Source organism: Notolabrus celidotus, chromosome 1, assembly GCF_009762535.1.
Source record: "Notolabrus celidotus isolate fNotCel1 chromosome 1, fNotCel1.pri, whole genome shotgun sequence".
In the NCBI taxonomy this organism is placed as follows: Eukaryota; Metazoa; Chordata; class Actinopteri; order Labriformes; family Labridae; genus Notolabrus; species Notolabrus celidotus.
The window spans coordinates 42,286,839-42,310,946 of NC_048272.1; the positions used below are offsets into that span (position 1 = coordinate 42,286,839).

General features: G+C 42.0%; 1 protein-coding gene and 1 long non-coding RNA gene across 2 annotated transcripts; one reads left to right on the forward strand and one right to left on the reverse strand.

The window, feature by feature from the left end:
- The first annotated feature begins 3,288 nt into the window (after positions 1 to 3,288).
- Positions 3,289 to 4,785, forward strand: LOC117820790. The gene is made up of 3 exons (XR_004632841.1): positions 3,289 to 3,421; positions 3,961 to 4,048; positions 4,445 to 4,785. It is a non-coding gene; the product is annotated as an uncharacterized LOC117820790 (long non-coding RNA).
- Positions 4,786 to 13,291: 8,506 nt separating this feature from the next.
- On the reverse strand, positions 13,292 to 16,004 carry LOC117820774 (G2/M phase-specific E3 ubiquitin-protein ligase-like). The gene is made up of 5 exons (XM_034694697.1): positions 15,920 to 16,004; positions 15,573 to 15,751; positions 15,322 to 15,494; positions 14,604 to 14,818; positions 13,292 to 14,475 (listed from the first exon to the last, which is right to left on the reverse strand). The coding sequence occupies exons 2-5, from the start codon at positions 15,714 to 15,716 to the stop codon at positions 14,234 to 14,236; spliced, it is 774 nt and encodes a 257-aa protein (XP_034550588.1). The 5' UTR covers positions 15,717 to 15,751; positions 15,920 to 16,004; the 3' UTR covers positions 13,292 to 14,233.
- Positions 16,005 to 24,108: the final 8,104 nt, after the last annotated feature.

The window sequence follows — 24,108 nt, forward strand, 5'->3', positions numbered from 1 at the left end:
AAATGGTTTAACCCGACTGCTCAGGAGCCAATAGGAGGTTATGACTCTCACCCGTTCAAACTGGACAAGTGGCCAAAGGGCTCATAATCACGTTAAATCAACGCGTTGTTAACACGTTAAAAACGTGTTGTTTACGTGTTGTTTACGCGTTGTTTACGCGTTGTCTACACGTTAACAACACGTGAACAACGCCTGAAACGTTGACGTGTAGTTCACGTGTTGTTTACGTGTTGTTTACGCGTTGTTTACGCGTTGTTTACGCGTTGTCTACATGTTAACAACACGTGAACAACGCCTGAAACGTTGACGCGTAGTTCACGTGTTGTTTACGTGTTGTTTTTGTGTTGTTTACGTGTATTCTACGTGTTGTCTACGTGTTGTTAACGTGTTGGGATTCGCTTGTATTTGAGCTGGGTGGCGTTCCATACTACTTGCGTCTACTCGCGCCTCGGCATTGACTTTACATGTACTTCGTTTGCGCGAATGATTCTATTCGCGTTTGGTGTGAACGCACCAGTAGCCCGGTACAGTCCCACTAGGCACGGCACATACATGTCAAGGGATGCTCTGAAGGTCTCCAAGAGATCTTTGCTGGTGATTCGATGAAATTCCTGAGAAATCTGAACAACAAAAAAATATAAAAGTCTTGTTCAAAGTCAGAGTCCCAAGAGTCAATACGCTTTCTGATCTCACAGGTTCCCATTGTGATTTGACCTACGACTTCCATCATAACAGTAGCTCTGCCTCTAGGGTTATATCTGCCTCTCTGTCCATCTCTTCCCCTTTCTCAATGTCTCTCTCTCTTTATGTCTGTCTACCCCCCCCCCCCCCCCAGAACAGAACAGAATAAAAGAAAACAAACGGAAAAACTGAAAACTGTGAATCTTTGTTGAATGCACAAGTGTTTGTCTCTCTCTCTCTCTTTCCCAATGTACTCTTCTGTCTTTTCCTCTATCTTGGTCTCAACTCTGCCTCTGTATCTTTCTTTCCCTCCCCGTCTTTTTATTTATGTCTGTGTGCCTGTCTCGCTCGCTCTGTTAATCTCTACATTTGTCCATCTGTGTCCATCTGTGTCCATCTGTGTCTTTCTGTCTCTTTGTCTCTCTGTGTCTCTGTTCCTCTCCCCTCCTATCTCCATCTGTGTCTGTTTCTTTTTATGCCAGTCAGCCAGCCAGCCAGCCAGCCAGTCAGCCAGCCAGCTTGTCTGTCTGTCTGTTTTTGTTTCCATCTGTCGCTGTATGTATGTATGTATGTATGTGTATCTATGTATGTATGTATATATGTATGTATGTATGTATCAATGTATGTATGTATGTATGTATATATGTATGTATGAACAGATGAATGACTGAATAAATGAATGAATGAATGCACACACGCACGCACATAAACACACAGACACACAAACATACATTTGTATATTTTATACAGTCTATGGTATATACACATACATATGTATGTATGTATGTATGTATGTATGTGTGTACTGTATGTACAGATAGATTGAAGAACAGAGGGAGAGAGAAATAAAACCTTACCTCTTTGACCTTCCCCTGAACTGAAACCATTGTAGTTTCTTCTCTTGCAGCAAGAAGGCTGCACTTAAGGGATGGTGGGTAGAGGAGCTGCCTTCCTCTCTCCTCCAGATCGGGGGTAATGGGCACTCCCACAGAACTAAACAGTTTTGTTTCTCTTGTGAAATTAATGCTGAATGGGGGTTTTTCCCCCCTCAGGGCATACCCCGTCAACATGTATTCCTTTTTATCTACAAATTGCAGGCTGACCGACTCAAAGACCACGACTCTTTCCACCTCCTTTCCATCAGTAATCGCGATGACCCGGTTTTTTTTGGTCATTCCTTTGGAGACTCCCTCTCCACTGAAACTCCATGACAAGGTTTTCTCCTCCTCCTTGCTACACAAAATAGCTACATGAAGAGGTGGGAGTTTTGAATAGGGCTTCCCAGTCTTGCTTTTCAGTATTCTGAAGTCCATGCTAGAGAGAAAGGACAGAAACAAAACCAAAGCTGTTAGATAATAATTATAATAATAATAATAATAATGATAATAATAATAATAATAATAATAATAATAATAATAATAATGATAATAATAATAACAAGAAGAAGGGAAGTATAAGTACAGAATAAGTATAAGGACTCTGTTAGTCTGTCCTAGTGTGTCTGTTTGTGTTAGTGTGCCTCCTTGCCTGTTTGTGTCTGTGTGTGTAAATGTGTATTGGTGTCTGCCTGTGTGTTTGTGTACATGTCTGTCCAGCTATATGTGAATGTGAATATGTGTGTGTATGTATGTATGTATGTATGTATGTATGTATGTATGTATGTATGTATGTATGAATGAATGAATGAATGTATGTATGAAAGAATGAATGAATGAATGTATGTATGAAAGAATGAATGAATGAATGAATGAATATTTTGAATGAAAGACACTCACCTCATCCTGGATTTTGGGTAGGTTTCTGTGAAGAGAAAAATAGGAATGAGTTCACAGATTTCCTTCATTAATTTGAACATAATATAATTTCATTAACTGGTAAACTTATTCATCCACATCATTCATACATCTATCATTCATCATTTTAGATCTCCTTGCCATTTTTTTTTGTTGCTTTTTTTTATTGTGCCCTGTCTCTGTGAAATAATGCATGTATCAGCACAACCCTTTTATATCAAGGTATAGATATATCATTTTTCAGGGCAACCTGAGCAATCAAAAATATGTACATAAATAAATGGTGATATCACTTTAAGTCAAAATGAAAAAACAAAACGGAAATTAAATCTCACAGCGCTTTATTCAAGTCACATACAAATCAACAATGAACAAGCCTTTAGAATTCTAAGTATGGTTCTTTCAGGAATAAGGCTCTAAAGGCTATCAGGTTAAAAACCATCAAGCCAAAAAAATCTTTCTCCAAAATTTACTCTTACTCCAAACGGCCCCACCTGGCTAACATTTAGTGTATGTATAACTTAGGTTTTATTATTTTTTGTATTTAGTTTTCTTGAGTTTGGTTAGGGGGTCCCTGCAGACACAGACACTATCACACCTATGGGCCTCTATACATGTGTGGTAGTGTCTGTGTCTGCAGGGACCCCCTCCCCTACCTGTATTCTAATGTTTTGATTGTCTCGGGACGTTTCTGGGCAGAGAGGAGGCGTGGTTACCTCAGCCAATCACAGCGCGCCTAGTGCGCAGGTGACTTTGGGAGTTGATAGAAGCGAGTGGACGCTATGCAGACCGGCAGCGATAACAGAAGCTACGCGGCGGAAGGAAATACAATGAAAGAAACGCCAAGCAGATAAACCGTGTGCCTAAAGGGGGGTGAAAGCGGCTTCACTTTGTGAGCAGCTCGGGATGAAGAGAGACGCAGAGTCAGCCTGCTTTCTGATGAACAGGTAAGTGCAAAACACACCGGCGGCTAGCTTGTGCTAACTTGCCAAACGATCTTTCCATTACAACCATTACAACACATGTAATATTCCCAGGTAGCTTCTATTGTAGACACAAGCAGTATGTGTACCACAAGGTAAGTCCTGCTATCAGCTAATGCTAATAACTGGATGTTTTAGGTCCATCAGAGTTTAAGCTTTGGATCGTATGTAGAGTAACACTCTAGCATTCCCAAGCCGAGTCTGTAAGCTAATGGTCGGACACTCAGTGCAAGCTGTCATCGTGGAACATGATGGTATAATGTCTGTAAGTGTAAATCTAGAGCTGTAACTGCATGCATACTCTTAGGCTGTTGGATCTTTGTTAGCACACGTTGTTTTGCATGTTTATTGATTCAGCCTCAGGCCTGTTAGCTCCTGTGAGGTGGTACATCGCTAACCACAGCTAACATAACTGCTGACAGTGTATTTCATTTATAATGTTGAACTAATGCAGCCTAATAATAGGAACTTTGGGGCCTGAATGTTTTTTCTCCTTCCGATAGATACACGAAAGGTTTGCCAGCCTCAACACCCCATAAGGCCCCCGTTTACCCTTTGACTCCCATCAAACCTGGACTACCTGAAACTTAAGTAAGGAGGTGGAATACTGACTGTATGTTGTATTGATGTTTATGTCTACAGTTGTCATTAGCTTTCACCTACTAACAGCATACTGTAAAGACGACTGAATGAAACTATATTTTTACCTACAGGGGAAATTAATTAATGAATTTGTTAGCACATGTTGTGATCACAGGGAGAGTTGGATTCAAAAAGATAACATCATTTAAAACTAAAGGAACTGTATGTGAATGAGCCTCATGCACACTGTAAGTCTGACCTGTAACTTACATTTCATGAATCTTGACTTCATACTGTACATTGAGCAATGTGGGCAGTGTTTGTAAAGCAGGCAGAACCAGAGAACACCACAGGTGAATAAAAGCTTGAAACCCTTGATGTGACCTCTCGTTTGTGTTTTTACAGGACCTCAGAGCTGATCCAGCTGTGAGGATGATCACACCAAAGAGAAGCCTTTCTACGTGGACCAGTATACGAGAACAATTGCACAATTCAATTTCAAACTGGCTTATCAAACACCTAACACACCTGGGGAGAGAACTGTGACACTTACCCTTTACATCCACTACAACACTATGTTTATATCATATCCATAATTATGTTTTTAATCTATTGGGGTCACTTCCTTTTAGGCTCCTTTATAGTTATATGTCTTTCATGACGAACACCTGCATCATACCTGTGGAATTATAAATGTTTGTATATGACCAGTGTTTTGAAATAAAAAAGTTATTTATGAATTATCAGATTTGTTTCCAGTGTTTGCAAAACACATTTGCTCTGCATGAAGTAGACAATAACCACATGTACTTCTAATTTATTCAAATAAGTTATTTTATTAGACAAATGAAATTTAGAACAAGCATGTATAAAGAATAATACAGAAAGAGCCAACTACAATCATGTAGAACTGTAAAATAGAACATACAGTAACTGAATATGGAAGTTTTCACATAGTGCATGTAGCTAGGATTGCTCTGTTAAAATGTGGTCGCCTGGCTAAATGTAGTGGCCATGAAAAAGCTGACCTATTGTCCATGATGCATGTATTACACATTACTTTGTTAGTGTAACCTTCATCAACCTCTGTGTGTGCCTGTCTTTGTAGTTGGGAGCTGTTACAGTAGCCTGTCCTTACACTTCGGGCATGCGCACTACATTTACAGTCTGGCTGTGGAAAGGGTGGAACGCACCCTCCTCTACCTGCAGCTACACGGCAATGCCCGTTGAAAAGAGTTGGAACAATACATACTTTCGCGTCAGAGTCTTCAATAAACTAAATTAAAACCAACCAGATGACAACTGACGAGGTCCATACTGACCAATCAATGGACAACTGGCTTGTGGCGAGCTGACCAATCAGAAAGTAGGTCAAGAGGCGGGAACCAAACAAAGAAAAAACTCCTATGTTATGGACACTGCTCATCTACTACCCATCTGAAACAATGTCTCAACAATTATTTTTAATACAAATTTTTGACTTGACATACATAAAAACGTCTTCTAAATTAACATTTTGAACCAAAATGTTTCATTTTTCTTAAGTAAGTTAGACAAGATAGTATAAGATAATGCTTTATTGATCCCTATGGAGAAATTTGGTTGATGCAGCAACACAGACATAGTGGCAAGAGTGTTTCAAGAGTAATTGAGCACAAATAGAGAAACAATTAAATAAAAATAAAAATAGATAAATAAAAAAGAATACAAATTTAAGTACTAAGTAATATAAGTAATCAATTAATTTAAGTAGCTGTGTAATAGCCACATAGTGACTGGAATCATTGATAACGTCAGACAAACATCCCAAAACTATGACAGGATATGTAAGATTTGACTATAAATATTGTTTAATACTCAATATTGAGCACAATTGTTACCATAACTGTATGATTAAACATGGGAGACATGTCACATCACCTATTTGGTGTATTTGTCATTTAAATTTACTCCTGTCGTGGCAAAGAAGATGAAACTATTTATTTTCAAGACTATTGCTAGGCCCAGTAAAGGTTAAAGACCCCCACAATAAAGACATCTAATTAAAAATGAAACATTAACCCTCAGAAATGTATTTAAATAATACATGTTTTTTGTGAAGCTTACAATGTTCTAAATTCAAGATAAAAAAGGGACACTTACTGCTCTCTGTCTTCATTTGAATCCAAATGATTCATAAAGTGTTTTTTCTCTCTATACGTTTGACAGGAGGAGTTACCATGGAAACTTACGGTCGCGAGGGAGCAGAGGAGGGAAAGGCGGGAAAAAACTAAAAACTTGAGTTTTTTTTATTTTTACATTATATGGAATGATACATGTTTACATGTGATCAATGATATCCATAAAAAAGGAAGGGGGGGGGGGACTAGTTCAGTGGGCAAGTAAGACATTTAGTTCATATAAATAAAGAGAAATACTACTACAACTAATAATAATAATAATTATAGTGATTAGATCGATTTGATAAAAATAAAAAATAAATGAATAAACAAAAAAATTAAAATGTTATAACTAAATAGTAAATAATTATAGTCATGATAATAATAACGGTAATAATATCAATAATACTGTAACGCCGTACCTTGTTTAATCTCTTCAGATCTGTTAAACTGTTACTGCGTTAACTTAAAACTTAATTAAATATATTTCAGGGCTGTGGGGAAGAAATAGCACGGGACAACTTCTGCTCTGCGTTGTGGTGCCTTTAATGACCCTTCAACAACGTTGGACAACCGCACATCAAACTCGTGACACATTTACTTAACCTCAGACAATATCACCCTGAGCAACCTTAAAGAAGCAGTGCAATATATGAAACAGTAGTCTTTCAAACTTCATTAAAGACTTAATGATATAAACACTTAGACCAAAATAAAATCTCATCTTACATACTTTCCTCTCTTCAGATGAAATGTCCTCATTTCAAAAGTTATGAAAAATAAATCTCATCCAACAGTGAAACCTATTAAGACTCGTAAACAGAATAACAGTCAAGAACAACCCGGCAATGCACATACATTAATTCAAATATGCATAGAGACCAAAACATGGCATGAAATTCTTCAAACACGAAACTTGAACCTTTTTCTTTTCTCTCCTGTTTATACAGTATATCACTCACATGGAGATTTAGCACACACTTGAAAGTTCAAAGCAAGGATGTACCTCCCAAAAAAATTAAACAATAGATGCAACACCTGTATCATTGTTTAGTCAACGGTAGAGAAAAATTGCAAAAACCAAATCAAATCAGAGTGTTCATTAGTTACTTTTTTTTTTTTTCTCTTTCTTTTTTTTTTTCTTTCTTTTATTTTTTTTTTCGTCCTTGTTTCAATCAGTAGTCCATGGCCCATAACTCACAGCAAAAAACGCTGCGGTTTCCTGACAATCTGTCCAGTGCGAGTGATTGGTAGGTCACCAACATGCGTCCCACAAGGCAGTACAGGAGGATCAAACCGCCTTGGGAGAACAGGGGAGACCCGATCAGAAGGCCTTCGAAGCAGTGGAACAGAGGGGCAGGCAGGGGCAGATGACTGTCCAGAGTCAGTGTTAGAGTGCAAGGGGAGTGAACCAGACAAAGATGTATACCTGGGGTATGTGTCCATAGTCAAGGGGGGAACTGTCCACTTCACTGGTGCTGAAGTTGTGTCCCAGGAAGATCTAAAAGGTTTTAATCGGTCATAGTGAACGACTTTGAATCCAGCTTGAGGGCGTCTCAAGTCCAAAAGAGTGTAGATGAGTCCCTCGTTCTCTGATGAAACAACTTTGTAGGGTCCAATCCAGTTTGGCTCAAGTTTCTGTCTCTGTGTAGTAGGATCGTCCAGCCATACTAAATCTCCAACATGATACGGTTTGAATTTCACCTGTCTGTTGGAGTAGTGTTCACGTTTGATCCTCTGTTCTTCACGATGAGAGCGAACTGACTGAAAGACTGTGTCCAGCCGTCTCACCAGTTCTGAGCCATAGTCCTGCACAGTCTCAACAGGCGTAGAGAGATCCACATTTGCTGGAACACGAGGTTCTCTGCCATGTGCAAGAAAATAGGGTGAATATCCAGTGCTAGAATGTGGGGTTGAGTTGAAAGAAAGAACCACAGCTGGCAAATAGTGGTCCCATTCACCACCATTCCCATGAACTAGCCTAGACAACTGTTCTTTTAGAGTCCTGTTAAATCTTTCCACCATTCCATTTCCACGTGGATGGTATGGTGAGGTTCTTTTCTTTTTGATGTTCAGTCTCTGACAGATCATTTGAACTATGACCGATTCATGTCATTACACAGTGCAAGTCTAGGAAACTGCCACCAGAGTTTTCTTTGCATTTTCCCTTTAACACTTCTGAGGTAAGGTCTGTGGTTTTGTTGTACCCACTTGAGTACTTCTGACAGAACCGGATCTTGAAGTTGTTCTGCTCGAATGTCAGTATCTTGATTAGAAAGTGAGTTTTCCAACAACACCATATCAGCGTCATTAGCTGGTATAACAACAGTGTCTTTGTCAGCAGAACAAACCTGAGCTGTCATGTTGGCACTTGAAGACACAGGCTGCACTGGGAGACTGACTGACTTGGAACCTGGAGAAGAAGCTTCCAGTGTTGCAGGTGAAGAGTGGTCATCAGGCGCAGAAACAGCGTCCTCAGAGTCCTGTTTAGAGAGGGGAATCCTCGACATGGCATCTGCATTTGTGTGTTTCTTGCCATCTTTATGTAAAATCGTCCATTGATAAGGATCCAACTCCAGAGCCCAACGACCTCGTCGTCCTGTAGGGTCATGTGTGACATCCATCTTTCTCAAACTTAGGAGTGGACGATGATCAGTAATGATGGTGAAAGGATTACAGCTCAAGTAGTGTCTGAAATGTCTGACAGACCAAACAATGGCACCACAGTTCTTTGTCATATGTAGACCACTTTCTCTCTGTGCGGGTCAAAACATGGCTGGCATATGCTATAACCCGTTCTGTACCATCTTGAACCTGAGAGAGCACTGCACCAACTGCAAAGTTACATGCATCTGTGCTGAGAATAAATGGCTGATGGAAGTTCGGAAAAGCCATTATCGGAGGAGAGGTTAGTGCGTCTTTTAATGTCTGAAATGCAGCTAAGCACTCTGCTGTCCATTCAAATGTCACATGTTTTTGTGTGAGTCTGTGAAGAGGAAGAGCAATGAAAGCATATCTGTGCACAAAACGTCTGTAATACGAGCAAAGGCCAAGAAATGCTCGAACTTCAGTGGGTGATTTTGGCTGTGGCCACTCACGAATCTTGTTGCTGCTCAGTGGGTCTAATGCCAGACCGTCCCTTGAAACAATGTGTCCCATATACTTAACAGCCGACTTGCAAAACTCACATTTCTTCAGGTTGAGTTTCAGTCCTGCTTCTCTGAATCTGGTAAGAATGTCTGTCAAGTTCGTCAAATGATCTTCAAAGTCGCGTCCCATACAGATGACGTCATCGAGATAAATGACACATGTTGTCCAATGAAGACCTCTCAAAACAAGCTCCATAAGTCTCTGAAAAGTAGGTGGGGAGTTTTTCAGTCCCATTGGCATCACTTTAAACTGGTAGAGACCGTCACCTGTTGTAAATGCTGTTTTTGGTCTGTCCAAAGGATCCATTTCAACTTGCCAGTATCCACTTGACATGTCCATGGTTGAGAAAAACTGAGATCCAGACAGTGCATCCAAACTGTCATCAACTCTGGGGAGAGGATGAGCATCGGTGATGGTGACAGAGTTCAACTTCCTGAAATCCACACAGAACCTGTATGTGCCATCCTTTTTCCGTACCATGACGACTGGGCTGGCCCAGGGGCTTTTGCTGTCCTCAATCAAATCTTGAGCCTTTAGGCCCTCAACTTGCCTGCAGATTTCTGCTTTCATGGAAGGAGAAGTGCGGTATGCCTTTTGTGAGATGGGAATGTCACATTTTGTTGTAATTTTGTGTGTGACCAATTGAGTCCTTCCAAAATCATGTGGGTGCTGACTGAACACGTCTGAGAATGACTGTAAAGTATCTTTCAGCCTTGTCTGTTGTGTACTCGTAAGGTCAGGGTTCAACACATCTGATAGTACAGCCTGTTTAGAAACAACTGGACCCACTAATAATAGTAATATTAACATACATATGTTAATATTACAAACAGAACGTTCTATCACAGTGTACTCATCGTTGCTGCTGTTAGATGTAGCATAAAAAGTCCCTATCAGGCTACCACAATGCAACATGACATCATCACTGGAGGGGTTAGCTACTTTTACATGGATGAAACCAGTGACTGACTGATTAGTGTAATGTGGTTCAAAAACACCTTCATAAGCATGAGGTATTAACCCTTTTAGTGGTACATCAAGTTTAGCATTAATTACCATCTCTGACATGGCTGTTACTGTAACTGTAGAAGAAACAGTGACATCAGTTAGTTTAGGAACATACTGGTGTGGGCTAACTAGCGGCACTTCTTTGTGATCTACAACTAGAGACATGTTTCTGGTGTTCACAATAATGCCATTAGCAACCAGAAAATCCCAGCCAAGAATTAACGGCTTTGTACAGTTTCTAACCACCTGCAGATTATGCGACATTGGTTTGTGGGCAATACTCAGATTCACGGAAATTGAACCCACTGAGTCAAGAGGGTCACCTGTGACACTAGTGAGAGGCACAAATTGCTTCATAATGGGCTTTTTGTGAAGAGCACTAGTAGACATTCTGAAATCTTCACTAATAACTGAAATGTCTGCCCCAGTGTCAACAAAAGCATGTATCACAGTGTCCTCAATAACAACTGACACATATCTTTTTGACGCATTAACTTCAGATAAAATGTCTCTGGTTAAGTCAGTCTGTGTCATATCATTGTCTTTATGGGCTTGGGAAAAGTCAGTAGCTGGCAACTGGCCCTCATCGTCAACTACTTGTAGTTTAACTTATTGGAGCTGGTGTGTGAAGGAGACTGGAACCGTACATGTCCAGGACTTGGAGAGCGATGAGATCCACGTCTGTCCTCATGGCGGTCAGCAGAGCGACCACTCTGTGTGTGTTCCCTGTATGATGGACTGCGGCCACGTGCCTGTCGTTCATACGACCCGGAACGCCTGTGGGAGTCCCGTGTGTCATAACAATCCTCTACATACCTTGAGGGTCCATAGGAGCGGTCAGGAGCTGTGTGCTGATCATAGGAAGGTCGTCTGTAGCTGTTCCTGTCCGAGGAATTGTAGCGGCTGTGTCCCCGTTCACTGTGAGGAGAGGGACTCCTCCGATGAGACCAGTAGTCAGATGAGCTGTGGCGTGCGTCTTTATGCTGGCGTTGTACCTGCAGATGTAGCTAATCAACACGCTCAGAAAGCGTCTCCAGTGTTTTCTGCATGTTTCTGAGGTCCTCTGAGGTGGCAGAGTTAACACTGAGAGAAGGGGATGATGTCGAGAAGTGAGCAGGTGCAGCACCAGGTACATTAGGCAACACGGGTGCCTGGGAAACATATTGCACAGTGTTTTGAGATGAAAACACCCTACTAGCTTGGTGAGCAGTCTCAATCTGGATGGCGAATTTCAGAGCAGCATCCAGTGATGTCAAACCTTGTTCATGACAGCGCAGCTGAAGATAAGGCTCAATACCAGCAATGAAGCGTCTGAACTTTTCTCCATCCTTAGCATTCTGTCCATAAGTGGGAAAAGCTTCTTCCACTAACCGACTGATTTCTGCAGCAAACACAGGGAGGGCTTCACCTGGCAGACGTGTACGTGCGTTGATATAACTCTGAAATGTGGTCACATAAGCAGTCTGTCCAAATACAGCTTTAAGTTTTTCTTTAACATCATCATAGTCAGATTTCACTGCATCAGATTGACTGTCCCAATAAATAAAAGCAGCACCACCCAGGCGTGTGGGCAGTAACTTAGCCATGCTGTCTTCATCATAAGTTGGGGTGGCCTGAACAGTTACCTCAAAACGTCTGCACCATCTTGAGAAGTCTTCTTTCCCATCTCCCATAAAAACATGAGAAAAATCTCCTTTCCAAAATTGTGGCACCACGTGTGCAGGGCCAGGTGAAAACGGCAGTTCATTCCACGAGTTATGACTGGTCATGATGAAATAACTGTTTGCAACCTTGCAGATAAAGCACAGTCTTCAATACAGTCTTAACTGTTCACGACGGATACAAGTTTACTTTATTCTTGAGTTACAGTCTTAGCTTTGGTGAGCTAGGCAGATGATTTTCCAGTTATCCAAAGTTGACGTGCAAGTACACTAGCAGCATTCCAAAAAGAAAAACACACACCCGCTGCCACCAGTGTAACGCCGTACCTTGTTTAATCTCTTCAGATCTGTTAAACTGTTACTGCGTTAACTTAAAACTTAATTAAATATATTTCAGGGCTGTGGGGAAGAAATAGCACGGGACAACTTCTGCTCTGCGTCGTGATGCCTTTAATGACCCTTCAACAACGTTGGACAACTGCACATCAAACTCGTGACACATTTACTTAACCTCAGACAATATCACCCTGAGCAACCTTAAAGAAGCAGTGCAATATATGAAACAGTAGTCTTTCAAACTTCATTAAAGACTTAATGATATAAACACTTAGACCAAAATAAAATCTCATCTTACACTACCTATAAACATCCTAAAAGACTGTTTTAAAGCTCTGCACCATTGGGACTGCCGTTGCTGCCGTTTCTCCCTCTATCATGACTACCAGAACTGCTACTGGCGTTACTAACTTTCTACAAGCCAGCTGTCCTTTTCATGTCAATTTCACACAATTTTGTCCCTGACAAGTTTTGTGTTCATGAACTGATGACTAATGACACAGGAAAACACATTCCAACGATCAGTACCAAGTCAGACCTGTATGGAGCCAGAACCATGACTGTAATATTTGGCATTGAGCACACACCTAAAACTGATAAAAGAAAAATTGTCATAGAAAAACATAATGGCACCAAAACAGGCCTAAAACGTGTAACCTTATGATAAAGCATGTAGGAGCATGACATATCTTTTTTCATAAAGGAGACTGGCCCAGTTAAGGAATCATTTTGCTGGCGCTCAATTTCGTGGGATTTACTGTCAATTTAAGAATTTAGCATGAATTTAATAATAATAAATGAGTCTCTAGTGTCTACCAAATAATAGAATACCACCTCCCAGCCAGTGTTTGTGAAAATCCTCAAAATAATTAAATCTATCCCCAATGCTAACCGAATTGCCTTCTACAATTCCAGCTGTAATGTTAACATTGACAGCAGCTTGCACAACTGCTTATCCTAAAGCTGTCAGCTGTGACATAACATCTGACATGTGCAAATGTGAGTCGTGATTGATGAATGTTAAACCATTAAATGTGTGCTCAGCTGCATGGAGAATATTTACCATTTGCTACAATAACACGCCAAACAACCTTGTTAGCTTGCTAATAGCATACATCTATTCATTCGGAGTGGAACGTAAAGTAGTATTACCTTATAAGTACTGGTCGCAGGACATCACTGGAAACATTATCCGTGAGAAAAAGTCTCCAACTTTCTGCATATGTAGCTTTACAATGATTTAGAAACGTTGAAAGAGCCATGACCTTAGTTCCTTGTTTCCCGCTCGCATCTGTCGTTTTCCTAAATCCCGGAAGTATTGCATCGCAACTCACCGCACCTTATATCGCCACCTACTGGCCAAATCAAAATAGAGCTGTGTCAGGCAGACTCAAGCAGCACAAACTTTGCTGCTCAAAAGGACTTTCTTATGGACATTGGGAAAAGTGGTTCACATTTCCCTTAAAACCCCAAGGTTTAATACTCTGATCTCTGCAGCAGTTAATTACAGGAGTTAAACTTTCAAACAGCAGTGCTCAAATTCTATAAAATGTTACCTAAATACAGCTTTTTAATGAAGAGAGCGTTCACATTGTGTGTTAGGTCATCAACTACAGACCTATAAGTAGACATAACATACATTTGTAATTAGGAGAGTTCCAGAAACAATAGCTGATCAATATGCCCACCAGCTAAAGCTTAAAAACTACTTGAACATGTGTGTCATTTCCTAATGTCCTACCATAGTGACTCTCTGTTTACCTGTAATAGCATACACTGCAACAATATCAGAAAGAAAAATACAACAGGTTGGAATCATCTTCAGTCACTTCATAACCAAACACACATAACAGCGGTTATTCAATGAGCTGTCGGTGACTTTAAGCCAGACCAAAGGTGGGAGCTTGAATAATGCCCTCACACATGAACTTGGTGAATTGTACGTAAGTGTCATGGATTGGCAGTTTCAAATTTACAAGGCAGGTGTTGGCTTCAGGGTAGTTCCGCCCTGTCTCGTGAATGAAAGTCAGTGTTGGGTGAGGGGAAAAACCAAGAGCTGGCACTCTGTCGGCTCCAGAGGCAAATACCAGGATTTGTTCCATTGTGATCTCAAACACACCATCTGGAAAATTGTAGAGTAATACAATAATTAACAGCTGATAATACAGGATTATGTCAGCAAAAGTCAGAGTAGCTCAAATACAATCTCAAAATACTCAGCAAAACCCTAAGAGTGAATCATTCATTTACCTTCAATATCTAGTAGGAAGTCTCTCCAGTACCCTTCCACTCTCTTCTCTTTTCGCCACCGGTTGCTTTCTGGATGGGACAGCATTGCTTTGAACAGGGAGATCAAATCTGTGGCCTTTAAAGGCCTCTCTGATGAAGAAAACACCTCCTTGAAGGTGCTGGGGTGAATTTTCATCAGGTCCAGGAGACCAAGTGTGTTCAGTCCTTCAGCAAGTCTGTAAAGAACAACTAAAATTAAAAGGACATATATAGATCTATCTATACACACACAGGTATAGAAAAAAAAACAAGTGATGTATAAGAAAGCATTTTCAGAGAAATGCATGTTAGCCCAGCACACCCAAGTGATGCCAACTAAGCAATTGCAATAGGGCACTAGAACCAGGAGTGCCACACAGTTGATGGTCATTACCCAGTTAAGTATCCTTTAACAAAGACAGGCCAAACACATTGTGAACAGTCAGACTTGTCCCCAATCAAACAGAAGCAAGTGCACAATATTAGACAACAGTATGTGGCACAATAAAGATTTGTTTTTCAGCAATAAATACTTATTCCAGCTCACCCAAGCATCCCCCCTCCCCAAAAAAAGAGTAAAATCTGGTCCAACTGCTGTAGCACTGTCATGAACAAAATTAAGGATTTAAAACCATTAACTCAATTTACAATTTATAGACACCATAACTGATTAACTGTGGAACTATAAACAAATACTCACTGTTGCAAGGCTTCCTTGGTCCTTCCTTCCACGTAGAAACCTGTGGCAGCCTGAACCAACTGGTCTCGTCCCTCCATGGTGGTGATAGGCCTCAGGGACCCCAACAAGGACAGGCTCTCTGCAGCTTCCTCAATAGCATCTCTAGCTAATGTAATATCAACTGCCTCACTGATCTTTGAGACATCATCAACAGTTCATTTGTAAAGCAGGCTACGAATTGTCAAAAAAAAAAAAGGTAAAAATTAACATACCTTTTTGAGTTTCAACTGCAAATCCTGATCTGCTACTTCTTCGAGAGTGGGTGGTGATGCAGGTAAAGAGCAAAGGTTTTGGTAGAGCCTCTCAGAAAAAAAAGAAGGCAACACTCCTCCATGCACCAGTGCGACAGCAATCATCACTCCATATGTTCTGTAGAGACCTCTGTGTAATGCTGCAAAAATGGAAAAGATGAACAAGAGATTAACCAGTGGATAACAGTTGGCAAATATCTGCAGGATAAGGTGTTCACAAAAAACTAAAATTTAAAATTTCAACAAATGCAGGAATATCATCAATATATGTGAGATGAGTTAGATAAGTGTCATGTGTGGGTACTAACCATGGCTGTCCAGGGACAGGTTCTTACTGTTCTGTGGTCCTGTAAAACACAGAAAAAGGTGAGTTTTTACAATTTTTTCAGTGACCTTTGACACTTAGGAAGGTAGCACCTGTCTGAAAAACACACCACACATTGCACATATAGTAATGATGAATACTGTGCAAGCTCAGCCCTCTATCTTAAAGCATCTAGGATTTATTCAAGAAAAGGTGTCCTCAGGCCTCCTCGCCTTTTTCGGTAAAGTGTGGAAATCGTGCCTTTTCGTATGCCATGCGTCCCTCGTTGCCACCAGTGACTCCAAAATCACCACAAACCTTGTACATGCACCCATGATGAATATACAGCCAGCTCAGCCTCCTAGCTCAAAGGATTTCTGAAATTTCACTGATAAAAACTCAAAAAGGCGACTTTTAACCACCATTTGAAGAACTTTCACACTTGGCAAGGTAGCACCTGTCTGAAAATCACAACATGCATTCTAACTATGGTCCTAGTGAATACTGTATGAGCTCAGCCCTCTATCTTAAAGCTTGTGGGATTTATTAAGCAAAATGTGTCCTCGGGCCTAATCGCCTTTTTCACAAAGTCACCTTTTCGTACGCCACGCAGCCCTGGTTGTCACCAGTGACCCCAAAATCACCGCAAACCTTGTACACATGGTCATGATTACCATAAAGTCAGCTCAGCCTTGTAGTTTAAAGCATTTCTGACATTTTTATGAATAACACAGAAAAAGGTGAGTTTTTACCATTTTTTCAGTGACCTTTGACACTTAGGAAGGTAGTACCTGTCTGAAAAACACACCACACATTGCACTTATAGTAATGATGACTACTGTGCAAGCTCAGCCCGCTATCTTAAAGCATCTAGGATTTATTCAAGAAAAGGTGTCCTCAGGCCTCCTCGCCTTTTTCGGTAAAGTGTGGAAATCGTGCCTTTTCGTACGCCATGGGCCCTCGTTTCCACCAGTGACTCCAAAATCACCACAAACCTTGTACTTGCACCCATGATGAACACACAGCCAGCTCAGCCTCCTAGCTCAAAGGATTTCTGAAATTTCCTTGAAAATATCTCAAAAAGGCGACTTTTAACCACCTTTTGGTGGATTTTCACACCTGGGAAGGTAGCACCTGTCTGAAAATCACACCACACACTCTACCTATGGTCCTTGTGAGTACTGTATGAGCTCAGCCCTCTATCTTAAAGCTTGTGGGATTTATTAAACAAAAGGTGTCGTCAGGCCTAATCGCCTTTTTCACAGTCACCTTTTCGTACGCCACGCGGCCCTGGTTGTCACCAGTGACCCCAAAATCACCACAAACCTTGTAGATGCACTCATGATGAACATACAGCCAGCTCAGACTCCTAGTTCAAAGCATTTCTGAAATTTTGATGAAAAACACAGAAAAAGGTGAGTTTTTACCTTTTTTTTCAGTGACCTTTGACACTGTCTGAAGAACACACCACACATTGCACTTATAGTAATGATGAATACTGTGCAAGCTCAGCCCTCTATCTTAAAGCATCTAGGATTTATTCAAGAAAAGGTGTCCTCAGGCCTCCTCGCCTTTTTCGGTGAAGTGTGGAAATCGTGCCTTTTCGTACGCCACGCGGCCCTCGTTGCCACCAGTGACTCCAAAATCACCACAAACCTTGTACTTGCACCCATGATGAATATACAGCCAGCTCAGCCTCCTAGCTCAAAGGATTTCTGAAATTTCACTGATAAAAACTCAAAAAGGCGACTTTTCAAAACTTTTTGATGAACTTTCACACTTGGCAAGGTAGCACCTGTCTGAAAATCACAACATGCATTCTAACTATGGTCCTAGTGAATACTGTCCGAGCTAAACAAAAGGTGTCCTCAGGCCTCCTCGCCTTTTTCGGTAAAGTGTGGAAATCGTGCCTTTTCGTACGCCAAGCGGCCCTCTTTGCCACCAGTGACTCCAAAATCACCACAAACCTTGTACATGCACCCATGATGAATATACAGCCAGCTCAGTTTTGTGGGTCAAAGGATTTCTGAAATTTCCTTGAAAATATCTCAAAAAGGCGACTTTTAACCACCTTTTGGTGGATTTTCACACCTGGGAAGGTAGCACCTGTCTGAAAATCACACCACACACTCTACCTATGGTCCTTGTGAGTACTGTATGAGCTCAGCCCTCTATCTTAAAGCTTGTGGGATTTATTAAACAAAAGGTGTCGTCAGGCCTAATCGCCTTTTTCACAAAGTCACCTTTTCGTACACCACGTGGCTCTGGTTGTCACCAGTGACCCCAAAATCACCACAAACCTTGTAGATGCACTCATGATGAACACACAGCCAGCTCAGACTCCTAGTTCAAAGCATTTCTGAAATTTTGATGAAAAACACAGAAAAAGGTGAGTTTTTACCATTTTTTCAGTGACCTTTGACACTTAGGAAGGTAGCACCTGTCTGAAGAACACACCACACATTGCACTTATAGTAATGATGAATATTGTGCAAGCTCAGCCCTCTATCTTAAAGCATCTAGGATTTATTCAAGAAAAGGTGTCCTCAGGCCTCCTCGCCTTTTTCGGTAAAGTGTGGAAATCGTGCCTTTTCGTACGCCATGCGTCCCTCGTTGCCACCAGTGACTCCAAAATCACCACAAACCTTGTACATGCACCCATGATGAATATACAGCCAGCTCAGCTTTGTGGCTCAAAGGATTTCTGAAATTTCACTGATAAAAACTCAAAAAGGCGACTTTTCAAAACTTTTTGATGAACTTTCACACTTGGCAAGGTAGCACCTGCCTGAAAATCACAACATGCATTCTAACTATGGTCCTAGTGAATACTGTACGAGCTCAGCCCTCTATCTTAAAGCCTGTGGGATTTATTAAGCAAAATGTGTCCTCGGGCCTAATCGCCTTTTTCACAAAGTCACGTTTTCATACGCCACGCGGCCCCCGTTGCCACCAGTGACCCCAAAATCACCACAAACCTTGTACTTGCACCCATGATGAACACACAGCCAGCTCAGCCTCCTAGCTCAAAGGATTTCTGAAATTTCCTTGAAAATATCTCAAAAAGTCTGTCTGAAAATCACACCACACACTCTACCTGAGTGTGGTGGTCCTGTACCACCGCCTTCACTCCCCACGGCAATGTCTAAGCCACTTGTCTCTCCTGTTGGCCGTCGCTCTCAAAGACTTCCTCCCTACTCACGAATCGGCAGTATCCAGTTTACCCCCCGCCCTGGAACCAAGTCTCAAGCTGGGAGTTTCTCTGCTGGGAAGAACGCAGCCCCTGCGCCGATGCAGTCCCCGGCTCCGACCATCAGCCCCGGGCCGGTGAATGTGGCTCACACTGTGGATGCCGAGCCTGTTCGGTCTCCTCCTGACATAGCCCAGCCTGCAGACCCTCGGCCGCTTTTCTCCCCCTCAACGCTGATTATTGGTGATTCAATAATCAGGAATGTCCGTTATTTTAATGCCATTACACACTGCTTTCCAGGTGCCACAGTCTGTAAAATCCACAAAAGGCTCCAGGAGTTACTACCGTCACTCCCGTCCTCCATTAACAGGGTTATAATCCACGTTGGAGCAAATGACACGTCTCTCCGGCAGTCCGAGTTGACCAAAGCTGATTTTAATCATCTGTTTAAATTCCTGAAGCAGTGTGGTAAGTCTGTCTTTATCTCAGGTCCGATTTCCACCGTCGGCCGCCCTTTCCGTTTCAGCAGACTCCTTAGCCTCCACGATTGGCTTCAGCCCACCTGCAGGTCTCATGATGTAGGTTTTATTGACAATTTTAATCTGTTCTGGGAACGAGTGTCGCTTTTTAAAATGGACGGTATTCACCCTAACAAACTGGGCTCACAAATGCTAACCGGCAACATACAGCATGCTGTACAAACATCTCCACGTGATTGACTGTTTACACTCCACGCCCACTCCCCAGAACCCTCCTCCGCTTCTTCTCCGGTCTCATCTCAGGTAAATGTTTCCACCGCCAGCTCCCCCTACTGCCCTCCTTCTGCAACAGCACATTCACAGTCTTTTCTCCCCATTGAAACTGTGGTTACAGATAGGCCCCCGGTGAGACGCTCCGCTGTGCGTGGCGGCTCAGACTCCCGTCACCTGCGTCCCGTGGCTCAGGCCCCCGCTGCTGCTAGCGGTGGGTCTGTGCCCATCAGGATGGCGCTGATAAACGCCCGCTCCATTTCCAATAAATCCTTTATTCTAAATGACTTATTTACATCCAAATGCTTGGATTTTTTGTTCCTGACCGAGACTTGGCAGAGGAGTATGGAGAACAGCCCCCTGATTGAACTGTGCCCATCGGATTGTACTTTTATCAGCACTCCCAGAACCTCGGGACGGGGTGGAGGACTCGCCGTTGTGTTTAGGGACTGCTTCCATAATCGGACAGTTGGCACTGGGTCTTTTTCCTCGTTTGAACTGCAAATGACCAAAGTCGGTCGTTCTAATTCATTTTATTGTGTTTTAATTTACAGACCCCCCGGTTTTAATAGTTCTTTTATGTCCGACTTCAGTGAGTTTTTATCTTCTATCATTATGTTGGACAGAGTTCTTATGGTTGGTGATTTTAATATCCACATCGATGACATTTCCTGCAGTTTGGCAGCAGATTTTATAAATCTCACCAAGTCTTTTAATTTTATTCAACATGTGTCCGGTCCCACACACATTAAGGGTCATACTTTGGACCTTGTTTTTACGCTTGGTTTAGATATTGACTCTGTTTGCTCTGAAGAGCTGCATTTCACTGACCATGTTTGTGTTGCGTTCAATCTGTCATTTAATGTTGGTTCTCCGCCCGGTAAGCATTTGACTTGTTCTCGCTTCTTAAACAGCCTCTCGGCTGAGAAGTTTTCAGCAACTTTTGACCCAAGTGCTGTGTTGCCTGGTCACGCTGATGTTGATTCTTTAGTTAATTCTTTTAATAGTCATTGCTCTGCTGTTTTGGAGAAGGTGGCTCCAAGAAAATTGAGATGTGTCCCTTCTGTCAAGTCGTCCCCTTGGTTAAATGACTCTGTTCGTTGTTTCCGGCGTAAATGTCGGAGGGCAGAGAGACTGTGGAAATCCACCAAGCTCCATGTTCACCGTCTCCATTACAAGGACCTCATCCTGGAGTTTAACACCATGGTCAAGAATGCGAGAGCTTCTTATTTCTCCAATTTAATCTCCTCCAGCAGACGCAACCCAAAAATCCTGTTTGACACCATAAATAACATCGTTAATCCTGCACCTCCAGATATCCCCATTTTTTCTAATAATGATTGCAGCACCTTTCTCTCTTTCTTTGTTGGTAAGGTTAGTGATGTCAGGGCTAGCATAATTCCCTCTTCCACTCCATATTCCGATTTTCCAATTCGTCCAACAACCATGAGCTCCTTCACCCACATATCCCTGCAAGACCTCACTGACTTGGTAGGCAGCATGAGCACTTCATCAAGCCCGTTAGATATTGTTCCAACTTCCTTGCTTAAAAATGTACTTGGCTCTGTTGGTCCATGCTTGGTCGATATTATAAATAGCTCCCTGAGTTCCGGTTGTGTCCCAGCCTACTTTAAACAAGCTGTTGTTCAGCCTCTTCTGAAAAAATCAAACCTTGATCCCTCTCTACCCAACAACTACAGGCCCATCTCCAAGCTGCCTTTTGTTTCAAAAGTCCTAGAGAAAGTTGTTGCCAGACAGCTCACTACTGTCTTGACTTCGCACAACATTTTAGATAAATTTCAATCTGGTTTCCGCCAGAAGCACTCTACCGAAGCGGCTCTTCTGAGAGTGTCCAATGATATTATGATGTCCTCTGATGTAGGTGAATGCTCTGTTTTGGTGCTGCTGGATCTTAGTGCGGCCTTCGATACGGTTGATCATTGTATCCTGACTGAGAGGTTGAGGCAGTGGGTAGGTGTCTCTGGGAGTGCCCTGGATTGGTTCTCTTCCTATCTCTCTGACAGGAGTTTTTCTGTGTCACTTGGTCCATACATGTCTGAAACTGCTGCTCTCTCCTGTGGTGTCCCTCAGGGTTCTGTATTGGGCCCTGTATTATTTGCCTTGTATTTGCTGCCCTTGAGTCACATTATCAGTAAATTCAAAGGTATTTCTTATCACTGTTACGCTGATGACATCCAGCTGTATGTGTCTTTTAGGCCTGATGACACAGACAAGCTGATAGTTTTGCTTGATTGTCTGACTGCCATTAAGGACTGGATGTCTGACAACTTCCTGCAGCTAAACGCTGACAAGACAGAGGTCCTTATTGTTGGTTCCGATACTATAGCTTCCAGGGTTGCTCAGTGTATTGGTTCCCTCTCTTCTGCTGTCCAGTCTAAACTCAGAAATCTTGGAGTTATATTCGATCAGTCCATGTACTTTGATCACCACATAAAACAGTTGTCCCGGTTATGCTTCTTCCATTTACGAAACATTGCCAAACTCAGGTCTGTTGTGTCACATCCCGAACTGGAAATGATCATACACGCTTTTGTTTCATCCCGACTGGACTATTGTAACTCACTTTTCACCTGCCTCAGTAAATCGTCCCTCCATCTTCTTCAATTAGTCCAGAACGCTGCTGCAAGGCTGTTGACCAAGTCCAGCCGGACAACCCACATCACTCCGATTCTAGCTTCCCTACATTGGCTTCCAGTTAAATTTAGGATTCACTTTAAAGTTCTCGTTTTCGTGTATAGAGCTCTGCATGGTCAGGCTCCTGAATACATCGTCGACCTGCTCCACCCCTACCTTACCAGTAGGCCACTCAGGTCTTCTGACCAGGGCTTGCTGGTTGTCCCTCGAGCGCGCTTAAGAACAAAAGGTGACCGTGCTTTTGAAGTTGTGGCACCGACATTGTGGAACGCTCTTCCTGTAAATGTCCGTTCTGCTATATCTGTTGTCGCCTTTAAAAAACTTGTGAAGACACATTTATTTAAACAGGCCTTCGACTCACTGTGTTCAGACTAATGTTCTATTTATGCTATGGTCTGTTTCTTTTAATGTGTTGGATATTTTCCTGTGAAGCACTTTGTGATTTTATTCTGTGAAAGGTGCTATACTAAATACAATTTACTTACTTACTTACTTACTACCTATGGTCCTTGTGAATACTGTATGAGCTCAGCTCTCTATCTTAAAGCTTGTGGGATTTATTGAACAAAAGGTGTCGTCAGGCCTAATCGCCTTTTTCACAAAGTCACCTTTTCGTACACCACGCGGCCCTGGTTGTCACCAGTGACCCCAAAATCACCACAAACCTTGTAGATGCACTCATGATGAACACACAGCCAGCTCAGACTCCTAGTTCAAAGCATTTCTGAAATTTTGATGAAAAACACAGAAAAAGGTGAGTTTTTACCATTTTTTCAGTGACCTTTGACACTTAGGAAGGTAGCACCTGTCTGAAAAACACACCACACATTGCACCTATGGTCCTTGTGAATACTGTGCAAGATCAGCCCTCTATCTTAAAGCATCTAGGATTTATTCAAGAAAAGGTGTCCTCAGGCCTCCTCGCCTTTTTCGGTAAAGTGTGGAAATTGTGCCTTTTCGTACGCCATGCGTCCCTCGTTGCCACCAGTGACTCCAAAATCACCACAAACCTTGTACATGCACCCATGATGAATATACAGCCAGCTCAGCTTTGTAGCTCAAAGGATTTCTGAAATTTCACTGATAAAAACTCAAAAAGGCGACTTTTAACCACCATTTGAAGAACTTTCACACTTGGCAAGGTAGCACCTGTCTGAAAATCACAACATGCATTCTAACTATGGTCCTAGTGAATACTGTATGAGCTCAGCCCTCTATCTTAAAGCTTGTGGGATTTATTAAGCAAAATGTGTCCTCGGGCCTAATCGCCTTTTTCACAAAGTCACCTTTTGGTACGCCACGCAGCCCTGGTTGTCACCAGTGACCCCAAAATCACCACAAACCTTGTACACATGGTCATGATTACCATAAAGTCAGCTCAGCCTTGTAGTTTAAAGCATTTCTGACATTTTTATGAATAACACAGAAAAAGGTGAGTTTTTACCATTTTTTCAGTGACCTTTGACACTTAGGAAGGTAGTACCTGTCTGAAAAACACACCACACATTGCACTTATAGTAATGATGACTACTGTGCAAGCTCAGCCCGCTATCTTAAAGCATCTAGGATTTATTCAAGAAAAGGTGTCCTCAGGCCTCC

Coding starts and splice junctions, on each gene's coding strand:
- LOC117820774 (XM_034694697.1), bottom strand. CDS start 15,716: ATGATTGCTGTCGCACTGGTGCATGGAGGAGTGTTGCCTTCTTTTTTT. Junction 15,495..15,572: donor TGCAGTTGAAACTCAAAAAG/GTATGTTAATTT, acceptor GATGTCTCAAAG/ATCAGTGAGGCAGTTGATAT. Junction 14,476..14,603: donor CTTCCTACTAGATATTGAAG/GTAAATGAATGA, acceptor ACAATTTTCCAG/ATGGTGTGTTTGAGATCACA.